A 15,629-nucleotide genomic window follows, 5' to 3' on the forward strand; every position below is an offset into this window, starting at 1 on the left:
GCAATACACCTGTCGCGGCAACGTTGATTCGTTCGGTAATGGAGTTCCAGTTGATCCGATCGAACTTTTTTCCCGGCAGCCCACACATTCGACTTCAACGACGGCAGACGAGCTCATGAGTCTCGTCTTGCGTGAAGAGCCCATGTTTGCATCTGAGTCTATCAGCAACTTTGATATTTACAGGCACTGTCTGTCTACTACGTACCACAAGTGGCAGGATGTTTCGTAGTGAAGTAAGGTCTGTGGCAACGATGATTATGCTTTCAATACTTTTGATGATGATGATGCTCCCATTGTCCCATTTTATATGTTATTGAATGCCGCTCCATGTCGAACAAGTTCTCTCTGGTGGTGCAAGAGTGCGCTGGCTTTTTTTTGTTCTGATGCTGAGGTCTTGCAAGATAGATTATCACATGCTTCCTGTTCTACAGCTCGAATGGCTTCCAGCACCGCCAAAATAGCCTGGCGTCGCCATTCAAACGTACGCTTCCCTTCCTACGGCCTTTCTGTTGGCTGCTTGAGAACGGTTTCTTACTTTAATGTCTTGTGAATTGCCTTAATGTAGCTCCGCTATGTGCACAGAGTGCAGGGATTCAAAACATCTCGTCGTGGCTGTTATGAGTAAGCGAGAGCTGAGCCGTTGCGCGTCACTTGAGGTTGCATTCGATCAATTATGACATTACCTCCTACACTGGACTCCACCTCTTCCATAGTAAGACCTGGTGAAATGCCTCCGTCCTCACAATGCCTCCGCTCGCAGTTCTGCTCCCGCTGATAACGCTGCTTAAACCGTCTTCAGCCCAAGGGCCACCATTGCCACGGAATTCAAACCTTACAGGCACGAACTTCCTTGACCACGACGCACCGATCGCAAGCTATTTTGGAAAGTCTTTTCTGAAAGAGAACATTCCTTTCATCGACCTTCCCGACAAGACGATCGAAGATGTCTACTACTACAGATTCACGGCACTCCAACGACATCTACTTTACGCCACCGCTGGGACAGGATACGTGATTACTGAATTCTACAGCGGTTCTGTAGGTTATGCAGGTGCATTCAGTACCATCAATGCTGCAGCTGGACATCAGCTCGAGGAAGCACGTTGGCTCCGAAGTACTTGGTATTCTGAAGACTTTACCCAGATATGGACGCGAGGGCCTGGATACTCCAATCAATACACACAATGGATCCAGTACGCTGCTGTAGGTGCTGCGAATGTGACTGGCAATACTGCTTTTATAGAAAGCCAACTGGATGGCCTGCTGCGAATGTGGCATGAATGGGACGGTGTCTTTGACTCGCCCGTTGGACTTTACTACTACACGCCCGAGTTTGATGCTCAGGAGCACAGTCTGCCAGGATATATCGCCGATGCCGCGCTTGGCGGTGGCAATCCGGAAAATATCATTTATCATGGCCCGAATACATATCGTCCAAGTCATAATGCCTATATGGTCGCCAACGCGGAAGCCATTGCAACTGTGGCAAATGCGGTCGGCAATGTCTCGCTGGCACAGGAGTATACTCAGAAAGCAGATGCTTTGAAGCAATCTATGATCTCGCAATTGTGGAACACATCGCAAGCCTTTTTTGTCGATAATATTAAATCGGGCGAGCCTGGTGCAGGACAGGTCGATGGCAGAGAAGAGGTTGGCTTCTTTCCCTTCCGCTTTGGAATAGCACTTTCTGAAAATTACACTAATTCTACTATCCGTGCACTTTACGACAAGGATATCTTCAACACGACGTATGCACCGCCGACCCTTGAAGTGCACAACCCATACTTCAATGCAACGATTTCAGGATGCTGCTGGTGGAATGGACAAAACTGGCCGTATTCGACAGCCCACACGATCCAATCGCTCGCGGCGATCTATCGTGTAGGCGGTCTGACAGCAAATCAATATATTGACTCGCTGCACAACTTTGCCGTGACTCAGTACAAGGGCGGAAAGCCGTATGTCGCAGAATCACATTATCCTGAGAAGGACGCTTGGTCTCAAGACTCACCGAATCATTCCGAGCATTACATGCATTCGACCTATGTCAACAACGTCATCACGGGCGTTATTGGTATCGTTCCTCGTGCTGACAACGTTCTTGAGCTTAGTCCAATCGTTCCCGACGACTGGTCATATTTCGCACTAGAGAATGTGGCATATCATGGCATGCTTCTGACGATTTTATACGACAAGGAAGGAACGAAATACCAGAATGGATCAGGCCTGACTGTCTTTGCGAACAGCAGGAAGATCTACAATGGGCCAGATCTGAAAGCAAACATCCCACTCCCGGACAGCAGCGCAGATGTAGATGACTCTCCAATTGATGTCAACATCGCCGCGAATCCACTCGGCAACGACGGTTGGCCGAAAGCCTCCGCGACATTCACATGGCAGTACGACGACGTCAACCAAGCCAACGACGGCGCTCTATACTACGACGAGGTCCCAACAAATCGATGGTCGAACTATCAAGAAACTCCCAATCCAAGCGACACTCTCACCATCGCCCTACAGCGACCACGCAATGTCACAGGCGTTGTCCTCGCCATCTTCGACGACACAAAGCAAAAAGAAAACGGCGCCGTCGCAGTCCCCGCAGCCATCGAGATCACCGACGGCGCAGGCAAACTCCTCGCCAAAGATCCCGTCTTCACCTCTCACGCGGTCGCGAATGATATCAATATTATCTCCTTCAACGGAACCCACGAAATCTACACTCTCAACATAAACTTCACCGGCCAACCCAACAAAGCCGTCGGAATCAGCGAACTCCAACTCTGGGTTCCCCCAAATCTCGGACCTTTCTATTACGCTGCAGACGCATTACCCAATCCTGCTGCTGTCATCGCTTTTGATCCCGACTCCAAAGCTACCCCGAATGGGACCGTGATTTGTACCAAGAATCGCACGTCGGAGATTGCGTTTTCGGGAATTTATGCTGCGAAAGACGGGGGTGTTGATGCTAAGCTCAGTTATAAGAATTCCGGAACGAGGGATGTGCGGGTGGATGTGACTGTTAATAGGATTTTGAGTCGTACTGTTAGTTTGCCTGCTACGGGGAATGTCTATGGGAGTGTGGATTTGAAGCTTAGGCTGTGGCGAGGGAGGAATTTTTTGGGGTTGAGAGGGGGTGGGGAGGGGGTTTGTGTTGAGGGGATAGAGATTCGTTGATTGATGATTTGTCTTAGTGTTGTAGGTCTTTGCAAGAGGAGTAGATTGGAGAGAGGATAAGTCGGAGGAGCTTGCAGTGGTGTTTATTGGCTCGGTACAGACGGGCACTAGCTGCGGACCCCTGGCTTCCCGTGTCTGTAATTTCTATACTAATGTATAGGAACGTCTCGTCCTTTATACCTTTCGTTACGACTACTAACGATAGGAACGCTTCGCGATTAATAAGTCGAATCTACCCGATCTGGTATTCTGGATAGTGCCATAACGCTACGAACATCTGGCGACAAGATGCTTCACCAGAAGTCGACGCTGCTTGGCATGGCATTTCAAAGTCAAATCCTCTTCTGCTTAGTAGCAGAGAGGATATCGGAAAGCTTGGCAAGAGTGTCCAAGGCTCGGTACAGTGGCCGTACTGTAATGAAGAAATACACGTCGGCAAAATGAATGGTTTCCACCTTCTCCGCTGTCTGAACGCCATTCGCCAGACGGTATTCAGCGAGTATTACTGGTGAGTTGGAAAAGTCATATGGACTCTGATCGCCGCTGATGAATTCTGCAGGCCCAACGGAACAACTTATCCAGGCCACTTGCCACACATCCGACATCGCATTGACATCCTGAGACGGGAATTGATGTGCACGTTCTCCTTGGATGTCCACACTTTGGTGTGGGTTGAGCATTACAGTACTCCGATGGCAGATTTCATGCTACAACGTCAATGTCGTCGATGGGATGACATTGTGCGGTGGAAAGAGTCACATTAGATGAGCGATAACGGTAATGAGAGGGTTGATAGGCTTCACAGACCTCATGGAGTGTATGAGAATCCTCTTCCTGAAGGGGCTGCTGAATTGCTGGATCGGACGGCGGTGTGGTTGAGGCTCAACTATATAGATTGAGCACAAGATCGTGTTTGCTTTTTCCATCCTTTCTACGTGGTTCTATGCATCCGTGGACGATGCGGTAGCCGAACGTGGTCCTATGGGAATGTTAAGTCAGGTTGTGCTTCGTTTGTCGCTGCGTGATATCCCCCGAGCAGTTGCAGGGATGCTGGGTCGTGCGGAGCCGGTGCGTGACACTGGACGGAGCTCCATACATACCAGAGGCTCAATGCAGACTTTGTACTGCAGTTTTTGCCCCTACAAATTGTTTTTAATATATCTTTTTATCTAGAGGACTTATAGCTAAACAATATAGGACAAGGATACTCTAATCTAGGTCCATTTTTAGAAAAAATTAAAATTTTTAGTCGTTACCTACTAAATTAATAAGCTACATAGCCTAAAACTCTAAGTTAGACATTTTAGGATTTAAGCGTTTTTTTAATCCTTAGTATACTATTTTTATTAATATAAAGTCTAGGTCTTATAGCTATACTTTATAAGACTCTATATTAAGGTTTCTATCTTAATATAGCTACTATTAGTATAGGCGGGACGAGTAGGTCGTAGGTAGAGGTATATATATAGGGAACTGTATACTATAGGCCGGGTACTTAGTAAACTGCGAGGGGTCGGCGTAGTATTATATACTTCGAAGGGAAGGCGTTATAAATATTAAAGAAAAGGGAATAGCCGTAGGGAGGGCTATATTGTAGCTAGATTAGGTACATTTCCTATATCTCTTCTACTAAGTATTGTCGTAGCTATGTCTCCTTATATCGTGTGTTTTCTAATTATAAAGATAGTTGTATATATTCGGGGTACAAAAACAGGGGAAGAGGGTATAAGTAGGTATACCTATACTAAGCTAGGTTTCCCTACTATATTTTCCCTCCCGGACTAAGAAGTCTACCCTTAGACTAACGCTTCCTTACCTCCCGGACTGAAAAGCCTTAAATACGCAAAGGAAAACTAAACTAACTATCCTATAACGGTATCCTAGCTAGCTAGCTACTATACCCTATTACTTATTTCTTTCTACTACGAGTCGCTAGTCTACTATAGTTACCTCTACGGCCCTACTAGTTAAATTAGTCGATAAGAGCCTAGGTCCGCGTCGCCTTAGCCTATATGTCCTAGCGGGTCTATCGCTTATTCGGATTAGCTATAGGGTTCGTAGGCTGTTTTAAAGAAGATAGCTAAGGAGGCTGTTTCTTAGGGGTACTAAGCTGCTAGGAGTTAACGTTCGGGAGTATTCTACTAGGAGTAGAGACTTTCGAAGCGTAGGTAGCAGGTTTCGCTAAAGGGGCGCTAGACTACCGCTAGTTAGTAGGAAGGTCTGCCTTACTAGGTTCCTATTAGTATATAAATCCCTAGCCTCCCTAATTAAACTCCTCCCTAGCGTTAGGCGTAGGCTAATATCGGTAGAAATTATCCTAGTTTAGGCGTATATACCGATCTCTACTATTGTTTAGGATGCAACTCTAGTCTTTTAAAGACTATATAAGGGCCTTAAAGAATAATTTCTCCCCGAAACGTTCCTACTCGAGGCGAATAACCTCACTTAATATCTTAGAGTATGCCGACGCTATATCCTTGTAATACTACTTTAAATAGTTCTCGAGTATATATAAGGAGCCTTCTTAGTTAAGGTTGCGAAAGAGTCTTCGAATATATTACTATACTATAGTATCGTCCTACTTTAATTAACCGACGAGAGCTTCCGAGATTAGGTTGTTATTGCGTAGGCGTACTATAGCCGGGAACGCGTACGGAGGGGCACCGTACTTGTTTATAAAACTAGAGGGCGAGGTAGGGCTAGGAAGAAGGTCTCGATAGGTAGCGGCGAGTTCCTAAAACGTACCTCTAGCTTCGCAATCGAGCTTTCTAGTTACTAAGTTGTATCGGTAGAACTAGGGGAGTATAGTTATCCTCTTAGTATTCTTCGGTAATGCCTAAGCGCCGTATAGAAGGTAGGGAAGGGTTAGGCGTACTCTAAGGGCACCGACCGGGTGCTACTCCTAGCCTACATTTCGATACTTGCCTTTTAGCTCGTTCTTAATAAAGTTATTAAGGGTATTCTCTATCTTAGTATTTAGGCAATGTGTATTATAGTTAATAGAGAGAATGTAACCCCGAGGGGCGTACGTAGGGCCCTTTTCCTAGCGAAGGGTCTTAAGTTCCTTATACTATTTATTAAAGACTTCTAGTTAGTAGATCCTAGCGAAGACCTTCGTAGTAGTCTCTACCGTTTTAGGAAGGAAGGATACGGAGCCTTAAACTTAGTTTATAGTAATGCCTTCTTAGAGATCGAGAGGGTGCTAGTTAATATAGGCAAACTCGGTCGAACCGCCGTTACTAGGTTGAGTTATCTTAGCGTAGTACGGGTAGGAGATTAGGTTAAGAGCGTAATTAGGGCGGGTAAGGCCGTAGAGGAGCTAGTAGACAGGGTCTCCTCGGCAGATCTGCTAGAACCTAGAATAGAAGGCGGTTCGAAGCTAACCCTTATTCGAGACTCCGTTAACTAAACGCTAATGCTAAAGGTATATTGCAGCCTCTAGCTTAAACTAGTTAGAGAGGGATATCTTTCCGAAGGGTAGAGGGGCCGCGGCGACTTCGACTTTCTTATTATTATACTAACTAAAGACGGCCGCTCTATATAGTTTAGTAGAGCCTTTGTCGCTCGTAATGCTATCTAAGGTAACAGTACTATCTCTTGCCTAGGCATCCTAGCTAGCCTTTGTTATTACTCCTATACGGGAGAAGGCCTTGCGAATCTTAGTAGCAATCGCTAGGGTAACGCGTTTAATAGTTAAAGGGTTGTATATCTTGCTCTCGTAACTATAGGCCTTAGGGAAAAAGCGATATAGTCTAAGGTAGTCGCTAGGGATAGGAGGACGGCGAGTCTTCCGAAATAGGTTAGGTCTCTTAGTTCGAAGGCGGAGAAGGTCGTTCCGGTACTTATATCTAGGGCTACTTAAGGTTTCTATTATCTGCTCTCGACCGACCTTTCCTCGAAACCTAACTACTATCCTAAATAGGTAGCGGGTATAAGTATAGTAAGGCGGGTAAGGGGCAGTTACAATAAGGGCAATTGCTCTTCCCTATATAGCGTTATTAGATTTACTATCGTACTATATTAAAGCACTACGGTCGGCTTCCGAGAATCTATTGTAGCTATAGTAGGCTAGGCTGTTTCTAATTTAAGTGTCCTTATCGGGGGTTAGTTCCTTATAGTATATAGTGCCTCCCCGCTTAGGTCCTAAGGCATTAAGGTCGTCGGTTAGGTTCTCCTCGAGGGGTACGGTAAGATCTCTACTCGGCTTATTAAGTCTATTCGATCTGCGGGTCCTTCCTAGAGGGGGGATAGGCGTAGTAGTTCGAATTCGACGAGTAGGCGGAGCCCTTAGAGCAAGGCTATTATTACTACTCCTACTACTAGTCCGATCGGGTAGCGAAGAAGAGTTTTCGACTAGGAGATTAGAGCGAGTCGTATTACATTATAGAGGCGTATTTTAGCGAGAGCCGATAGGCTAAGTAGGGCGAGCGGGTAATAGCTACTAGTTGTCCTATCTAGCTAGAGGGTCGCTAGCCGGGTTGTATACAACTAGTAACCTAATAGGTGTGCTAATTCGCTCGTATATACCTATACGGAATCGAGGGATATTAAGCCCTAGGGTCCTAGAAGCAGTGCCTTTAATATAGCTACCTAGCGGTCTCGAAAAAGGGCGCCCGTCGGGAGTAATAGCAATAATAGGAGGGCCTTCGTATTAGCTAATTCGAATACCGATAGCCTTAAGCTTCGCCTTACCGGCCTCCGTTCTCTAGGGGAAGAATTTATTCTTACCCTCCTTACGAGTGTTGTCCTCCTTATCTACTACGCAGTCCTTAGTAGTAATAGTAACGGTATTAATATCTGCCCGTCCCTATCTCGCCCTAAGCGTTCGGCGGTATAGGTAATTGCTTAGGATGCGAAGAATAAGCTAAATTTCGGAAACCTAGCTAGCGTCCTTAAAGTTTGCGTAGTTGTTAAGCTTTCTATCCTTCTATAGCCTAAAGACTCGAGCTATTTCCTTCGCGGTATTACCTCGGACATTATAGAGGTCTAGGTAGTTCCTAAAGAATATAGGACTATTAGTAATATCGTTCTTACGGCGATCTTCCGTAGCCTTCCTACGAGTAGCGGCGGCTTATAGGGTAGTAAATTCGTTACCTATATACTACTCGAGGGCCTATACTATAGTAGATCCTCGGGTACGAAGAACATCTCCTATTTCTTTCGGCAGTCCTTTAAAGAGCGCCTCCTTAAGCCGATAATAGGTTAGCTCGGTGCCTTTAATAAAGTTGTTAACGCTTCCTAGGTTGTCGTAGATTATATCTACTTTAGTTTAGCGGGATAGATTAGCGGATTAAAGATATTATACCTATTCGAGTAGGGTATTGTAATTACTTAGTCGCTAGTCGGAAGGAAGGTAGGAAATGCCGCTATAGGCTACGCTCGTAATAAGGTCTCGACTAGAGGCTTCTACTATTGCGCGCTTGCGAGGCGGTAGAGGGGGTTTTACGTATCGGGTCGCGTAGAGGAGGTAGGGGTTTATCGGTCTTTAATAGTTAATTAAGGAGGGTAGTGTTTACTATAAGCGCCTATCGCTTTATCGAGGGAAGGGCGGTATAGGTATGTTTATTTATAAAGAAGTTTAGGCGCGAGAAAGATCGCCTTTTTATCGTAGTAATAGCGCGGGTACGCGGGAAGGGACAGGAGGCACCTGCCTTACGCGTATACGCGCGTTTGTATATGAATCCGAGAGTAAGGCACGTATCCTAAAGGAAGTAAAGGGTTAGTAGTAGGCAGCGGCGACATTTCTAAAGGCCTAGGTAATTCGCGTAGTAGCGAGATTCGAGGGCGTAGGACTAGAGCACTTAGATCTAGGGAGTTAGGCATTATATAACGTACTAACCTCTCCGCTTTAATCCCTACCGCATTAAGGCACAGTTACAAGGGCTCCTCCGGGTAGTGTAGGGGTAGTAGTAGTAGTCGCAATATATCCTAGCTAGCTAGCTACTATAGGCGGGAGCTCCCGGGATCCTTAGAAATCTCGACATATCGGCCGGCGTAGGCTATAGAAATAATACAAAGGAAAGGTTTTTAAACAAAGGAAATCTTTAAAGTTAGGTAAGGTTTTCCTAGGCTTACTCCGTAGGGTAGGCTTCGGTTTTAGTAAGCTAGGCGCGACGTAGAGCCTCTAGTAGGTCCCCCTTTTTCCGAGTTAAAATTATTCACTCGCTCCGCGGGTAGGCTAGTACTTAGACTACCCCGGGGAGCAGGTCTAGGGATATTATTAAGGATAGGGGCTCCTTACTAAAGCCCCTACCCTCGTCGGTAGTAATATAAAGGAAAAGAAGCAACGATAGGGCTCTAGTAGTAGTACTCTATCCGGCTACTAATATATAAAGGGACAATCGATCCTAGTATACGTCGATAATCCGTTTAAATACGCGAATAAGGGTACTAGCGAGTAAAAAATTCGGTATAAGGCGAGTAAATAGGAGCAAAAAAAGGGAGGCTATACGCGAGTAGTTATAGGTTTATCGGGCCTACTAAGGTAGTAGTAGTCCATTTTCGTTGTATTCTATAGCCTACTCCGCTTCTAAGGGTTCGTTAAAAGCTCCGGGGTTTAAGCCTAGGCCCTTAGAGTTAGCGGTACCGCGGAGCTCCTCTTATTCGATCTAGGTAAGCCGAAGCCTATCTCGTGTTCTTATTAAGGATAGCCTATATTCGTTGTCTCCCTAGTTCGCAACGTTATTAATAGCCTCCTAGGCGAGAAATCTAATACCTCGCCGCCTATATAGGTTAGTATATACTAGGGCAGTAAGGCTAGTCTCTACTAGGGCCTTAAGGAGATATAGGTTGTATTCGAACTTTAATATATTTATCTCGTCGTAGACCTAGACTCTTTAGGTCGTCTACTAGCTAGGGTCTCGCTATAGTGCTAGTCGAAAGCTAGGGTCCTAGGTAAGCCTCGGAAGAGCGCTAACGTAGTAGGCTTGTTCGTATAGGTCCTACCTTCTATATAGAATTGCTATCTAGCCGAATCTATAGTGTTAAGCTAAAGGCTAGGTTACCCCTCCCTAGGTAAATAGGGCTAGGTAGTTAAAAGCTAGAAAACTATTAGGTTCGGTCGAGCTATTAAAGAAGAGATAGTTATTCGAGTAATCCTCTATAAGGGGTACGCTAAGAAGGTCTCGTATTAGGTTATTAATCTAAGAGATAGAATTAACTTTAGGGTCGACTCGGTATATAGCTATAGTATAGGCTTAAAAGGCTCGCCTTTGCTCCTCCCTAGGAAAGGATATAATCGTATAGACGTCTATATCCCTTTCTTTACCGGACTTAGTATTAGACTAGCTATCGTCCCTAGACTCGGAGGACTTAGACTAGCTATCTCTATCTGCCTCGACTTCTTTATTAATAGGTTCGTTGTTCGTCGTAGTAGCGTTTTTACCCGAGATCCGGTTAGGCCGGAATAGAGGTACTTCCTTTAGTCGATCGCGTAGAAAGGTAATAGCTAGATTAGCCCTATTAAGCTTTGTAAGGTAGTACGAGGTCCTAGAGGTAGTAATTCCCGTAATACGAAAGGGGCCCTTCTAGCGAAAGGTAAGCTTACTAGACCTCGAGTGCTCGATTTCGCTCCTAGTAATAAGTATAAGGGATCTAATCTTAAGGGGAGCGTTAGATACTACTCCCTTCTCGTCGTACTAGCGAGTATTCTCTTCGCGAGTCCTCTTTAGCCGAAGGGTCGCCTCTTCGTTATCGTTAGGTATATATACTAGTTGCTAAGCACGGTATATAAGTAACGAGGCAGTGTCGCGTATAGTATCCTAGTCGACTTTTTAGAAGGTTCGGTAGGCATTCTCGATAGGAAGGATAACGTCGGCCCCTCTATATATAACTTCTATAGGCATTTTTCTAGTCGTTCGTCGGTATATCGTTCGGTCGGCCTATAGGACGGGTAGGACGTATTTTCTCTAACCCTTTATAGTGCCGTTCGTTAGTTTAGAGAGGGTAGCTAGGATAGGTCGGTTTCTAACTTCGATTTAACTATTTACCTTAGGGTAGTATAGGGAAATCCGTACCTAGTACGTAGCTATTCGCTCTAGCAATTCTTTAGTGTCCTTCCGATTCTTAGATCCGTTATCTATAACGAATTTATCCGGATAGCTATATCGGCAATAGACCTCTTCGTATAGGAACTTAGCTATTTGCTATATACTAACCGACTTGCCCGAGTAGTTAAATATCCTCCCCTCTACCTAGCCGCTAACAACCTTACGCGCTAAGGCAATAGACCCCTTATTGTCGATATAAAGTATATCGGTAACCTAGCGACGGCTAACAACTCGAATATAGGTAGGGTAAAGCGTCCTAGCAATCTTATATCCCTCTCGCATCCGGTATATATAGTAGGACCGAACCTATATAGCGATTTAGGACTACATTCTATGCTAGAAGTACCTTTTCGAGGCTAGATAGTATACTACCTCTCGGCCTTTGTAGCTATAATCCTCGTAAAGTGATTAGATAATTTCCTCCCTAGCCTTTTCGCTATTAATTGCTCGTTAAAGGGGACAATTCGGATAGCGCTAGTAGAATAGGAGCCGATCCTTAACAATGTACTTCTAGGTAGTACGTCGAACCCTTCGGGCTTCGCTTCGAGAGATGCCTTACGGAAAGCGAAGGGTCGATTTAAAGTACCCGATAAGAAGCGATTCTCGAGACTAGTATTCGTCCTCGTTAAGGAAGCTAGACTTAGCTAAGGGATCGATAGGCTTAGTCTATACTATACTATAAAAGAAGTCGTTATCGATTATGTTATCGTCGTTAATCTAGTTATCTCGTTCGACGATGTCCTTTTTAGTAGGGTTACGACGGGATAGACTATTAGCCGTAGAGTGTTTTCGCCCGGGGATATACTTAACTTCGAAGTCGAACAGTCGGATCTAGGCTACCTAGCGAGCTATTACCGAGTTAGGGAGGTCCGAGGCGGATTTGTTAAGCTAGTAGATAAGGGTAGTAGCATCGATTTCGATCCGAAAGTACTACCTAACGAGATACTTCTTAAACTTCTTTAGTAGTTTAAGTACGGCAAGGCACTCTCGTTTACTAGTATTATATCGGGCTTTACTTTCGGTCTAAAGACCGCTTTCGTACCGAATAGGGTAACGTTTCTTTATATTGTCCCTTTCGTACTAGTTTAGGCTACTACTATATCCGGATCTACTCGCGTCTAATAGAAGGATAATTAACCTAGTACCCTTAGTATAATCGATCGAGACAAGAGTAGGGGTAGTAGTTAGCGCAGCCTTTAAGGTATCTATAGCGACTTGCTAATCCGGTCCCTATAAGAATTCGATATCGGCCTTTAGGAGGTAGAAGAGTAGTCTTACTATCGTTACGAAGCCCTCGATCTAGATACGGTAGTAGATATAAACCCTAAGGAAGGCCCGTATACTAGACTAGTTCTTAGATATTAGCTATGCGACAATCTTTGTAACTTTCTCTATATTAGGGTGTCTTCCGGAAATATTAATAACGTAGCCGACACACTTTAGCTTTTTATAGAGGAACTAAGATTTTAGACCTAAAATAGTATACCTAGTACGCTTAATGTCTGTAAGAATACTATCTATCTATTAAATGTGCTTAGTAACGAATCTTCTTAGGCTAGGTTCGACCTCTTTATTATTATATCGGGTCTTCGGGCCCTTAATACTAATGTCGTCGACAAACGGCCTCGTACGGTAGGAAATATAGTTAAAAAGGATTCTTGTTACTACTCGGACAAACTAGGTAACGGAGTTTGTCGCTCCTTACGGAAGGGTAGTTATTCGTATAAGGCTAAGCGGGGTATTAAAGGCAGTTATATCTCGATCGCCCTCGTAAAGCGGGACTTAGTCGTATCCGGAAAAGAAATCGATTAGGGACGAGATAGTATAGTTAGCAAAATCCTCGGTAAAGCTATTAGTATTAGGAGGAAGGTTTCCGTCCCGTATTATATAGCGGTTTAGCTCTATAGTAGCGTTAATTAGGCGATATTTCTTAGTTCCTTTCTTCTAAACTAAGAACTATAGGTTCCGGTATACTCCTTCGCTAACTTTAAGTACCCTATTCGTAATTCGCTCTCGGATTATTTCTTCTATAATGTTTACTAGGCTAGGCTAGAGGCGGAAGGTTAGTTTTCTCTAGGGTTTATAAGGAATTGTTCGGATCCGTTAGGGGGATGCTATATCCGCGTCGACCCTTCTAATTTCGGCAAAGCTCTAGGTAAGGGCTTTCTCCCTATTATAAAGTATTTCGTAGAACAGATCTAGCTCCTTAGGAAGAAGTTCTATTCTAATAAGAAGCTTTGCTTTCCTTTCCTTAGTTAGGCGCGAGCCGCGTAGTATGTCTAAGAACTTCTTAATTAGGTACTTCTAGTTATATAGCCCGGTTCTAGGCGGAAGTAACGCTTCTCGAGTAAGCCGTTTCTTTTTCTAGTAAGGGTTACTACCGGTCGTTACACTCCCGGTTATCGTAGTGCTAGCTTCTATAGGTCTTACCTTATCTGCCTTTTTCTTATATATGCTATAAACTCCGACCGTACGGCTAGTATCCGAATCTTCCTTAAGTATCTTCTTAATAGATAGTAGCTAGGTAGGGAACCTTCGAAAGCTCTAAAACCTATAGTGCCGCTTATGCTAGTTATAAAATCTGTTTGCTTCCGACTATTAAAGGATTGTCGCCTAGTTGTTACGAGTTATAGGCTCGAGAATCGCCTCCGTACGCCCGAGTAGGGCAAGGCTATTCGTCGGGTATAGCTAGGAAGAATCTTCGAGAAAGGACTAGCGTTATATAGCTAGGACCGATACGTCGTCGTATACCCGCTCCTAGATATAGTACCTAGCTAGGCGGCTTTTGTATAGAGTGCTACTAGAAGGCAATTACGGGGACGCGGAAATGCCGGGGCCGCCGGGAATACTAGGACAAGCCGGGGCTAGTCTAAGCGAGGTCGGAAAAGGTAGTAGAAGCGGGGGCAAGCCGGCTACCGGACTAATTAATATACCCTAGCTAGCTAGCTAGCATACCCTAGGGTTACTATCCTTTTTGCTATATAGCCTCGCAACAACATTTCTTATTAAATAATAGGTCGTAACGGTACGTATAATATCCCTACTTAGCGGTTTCGAAAAAGGGGCGGACTCGACGCTAGTTTCTCGTCCGCTACCTAGTTTTTTAACTACTAGGTATTATTGCGACTAAGGAGCTCCTTAAGTAGGACACAATTCTTAGAGCTAGCAAGGGTAGTAAAGGTAGTAGAGCGGCCCCCGCGCGTAGAAATAGTTCCTTCTTAGGAGCCGTCGTCTATATTTCGAGCGATAAGGCGGTTCTTACGAGCCTACGGGCGACTAAGAATAATAGGGAGGTCGTTATCCCCTAGGGGTATAATAAGGAAGTCGGTTTTATACTCGACATTAAAGGTAGAGATAGGAACGGAAGTGCTAATACCGATAAATTTAGCTCTTCCTCTAGCCTCTCGCATATTTAGAATAAGACCCTTTAAAAGAGCAAGGCTAGCTCGCTATAGGAACTTCGCGTTTAGTATATTTCCCTCGGAGCCTTTATTAATAAGAGCGCGGATCTTAAGGCACCTATTAATAGTAATAGTAACGTACGGACTAGGAATAAGGGCGAAGTTGTCGTCGACTAATAAGAGGCGAATCTAGCTAGGGTCGATATAGAGCATCTCGTTAGGTAGAGTATCTACTCCGGATAAAATAACCTATACTACGTAGTAGTTAAGTCTATTCCTCCGGCTAATCGAATTAGGGTCCCGGACAACCTCTTCGTTAGCGGCCTCGTATTCCTTATAGCTTTCTTCCTCGTCGAGGCTAGTAAAGAACTCCCGGGCGGAGGTAAGAACTAGAATAGGATAGTCTTTAGGCCGCCTAGGTCTACCTTTCCTAGTAGCTAAGGTAGCTACCCTACCTACTATTTCTATAATCTAGTAGGGGATCTTATCGGTTTTATCCTTTTCTAGCTCCCGGATCCTTATAGTAAGCGCGTTGTCGTTTAGCTAGCGTATAACGAGCTTTTAACACTCCGGAATATAGGCGAGGGCCTTAGCATTACTAAGCTATATACCGTTCCTACTAAGGAATTTTTTTACCTAAAAGTCGGGGTCCTTATAGTATTTCTAAAGATTCTTTATAATATTGGTTGTTTTAGGCTCTTTTCGCGTAGCTCTCTACCGGCTCGGAGGGTTTACCCCCTTCGATAGTTCTTTAGCGGTAGGCTTCGGGGTAGGCGGTAGTACGTTATCTATTTCCTAATTACTATCCTTAGGTAGGCTAGCGTTACTATTTAAGGATTTAGTAGTAGGCTGCCTATAGGTACTAGAAGGGCCGGTAGTAGGGGTTTTACGACTAACCGTTTCCTTAGACTAGGCTCTTACTCTTAGAGGTAGTAGGCTCGGGGACCTTTAAGTAGTTCTTCGAGGCTAGGTTTGTTTACGAATTGCTTCTTCTATATTAAGG

The 15,629-nt window shown here is 44.7% G+C and overlaps 2 protein-coding genes across 2 annotated transcripts; both read left to right on the forward strand.

Moving 5' to 3' along the window:
• Window positions 1–744: 744 nt before the first annotated feature.
• Window positions 745–2,565, forward strand: MYCFIDRAFT_29864 (uncharacterized protein; the record flags this gene model as incomplete). The annotated part of the gene is made up of 1 exon (XM_007924165.1): window positions 745–2,565. A coding segment is annotated over one exon (1,821 nt), but the record flags the coding sequence as incomplete, so codon positions are not given.
• An 884-nt stretch (window positions 2,566–3,449) lies between these two features.
• On the forward strand, window positions 3,450–3,941 carry MYCFIDRAFT_29729 (uncharacterized protein; the record flags this gene model as incomplete). The annotated part of the gene is made up of 2 exons (XM_007924160.1): window positions 3,450–3,685; window positions 3,737–3,941. Coding segments are annotated over 2 exons (441 nt in total), but the record flags the coding sequence as incomplete, so codon positions are not given.
• Between the last annotated feature and the right edge of the window lie 11,688 nt (window positions 3,942–15,629).

This window comes from Pseudocercospora fijiensis, assembly GCF_000340215.1.
Source record: "Pseudocercospora fijiensis CIRAD86 unplaced genomic scaffold MYCFIscaffold_2, whole genome shotgun sequence".
Lineage (NCBI taxonomy): Eukaryota > Fungi > Ascomycota > Dothideomycetes > Mycosphaerellales > Mycosphaerellaceae > Pseudocercospora > Pseudocercospora fijiensis.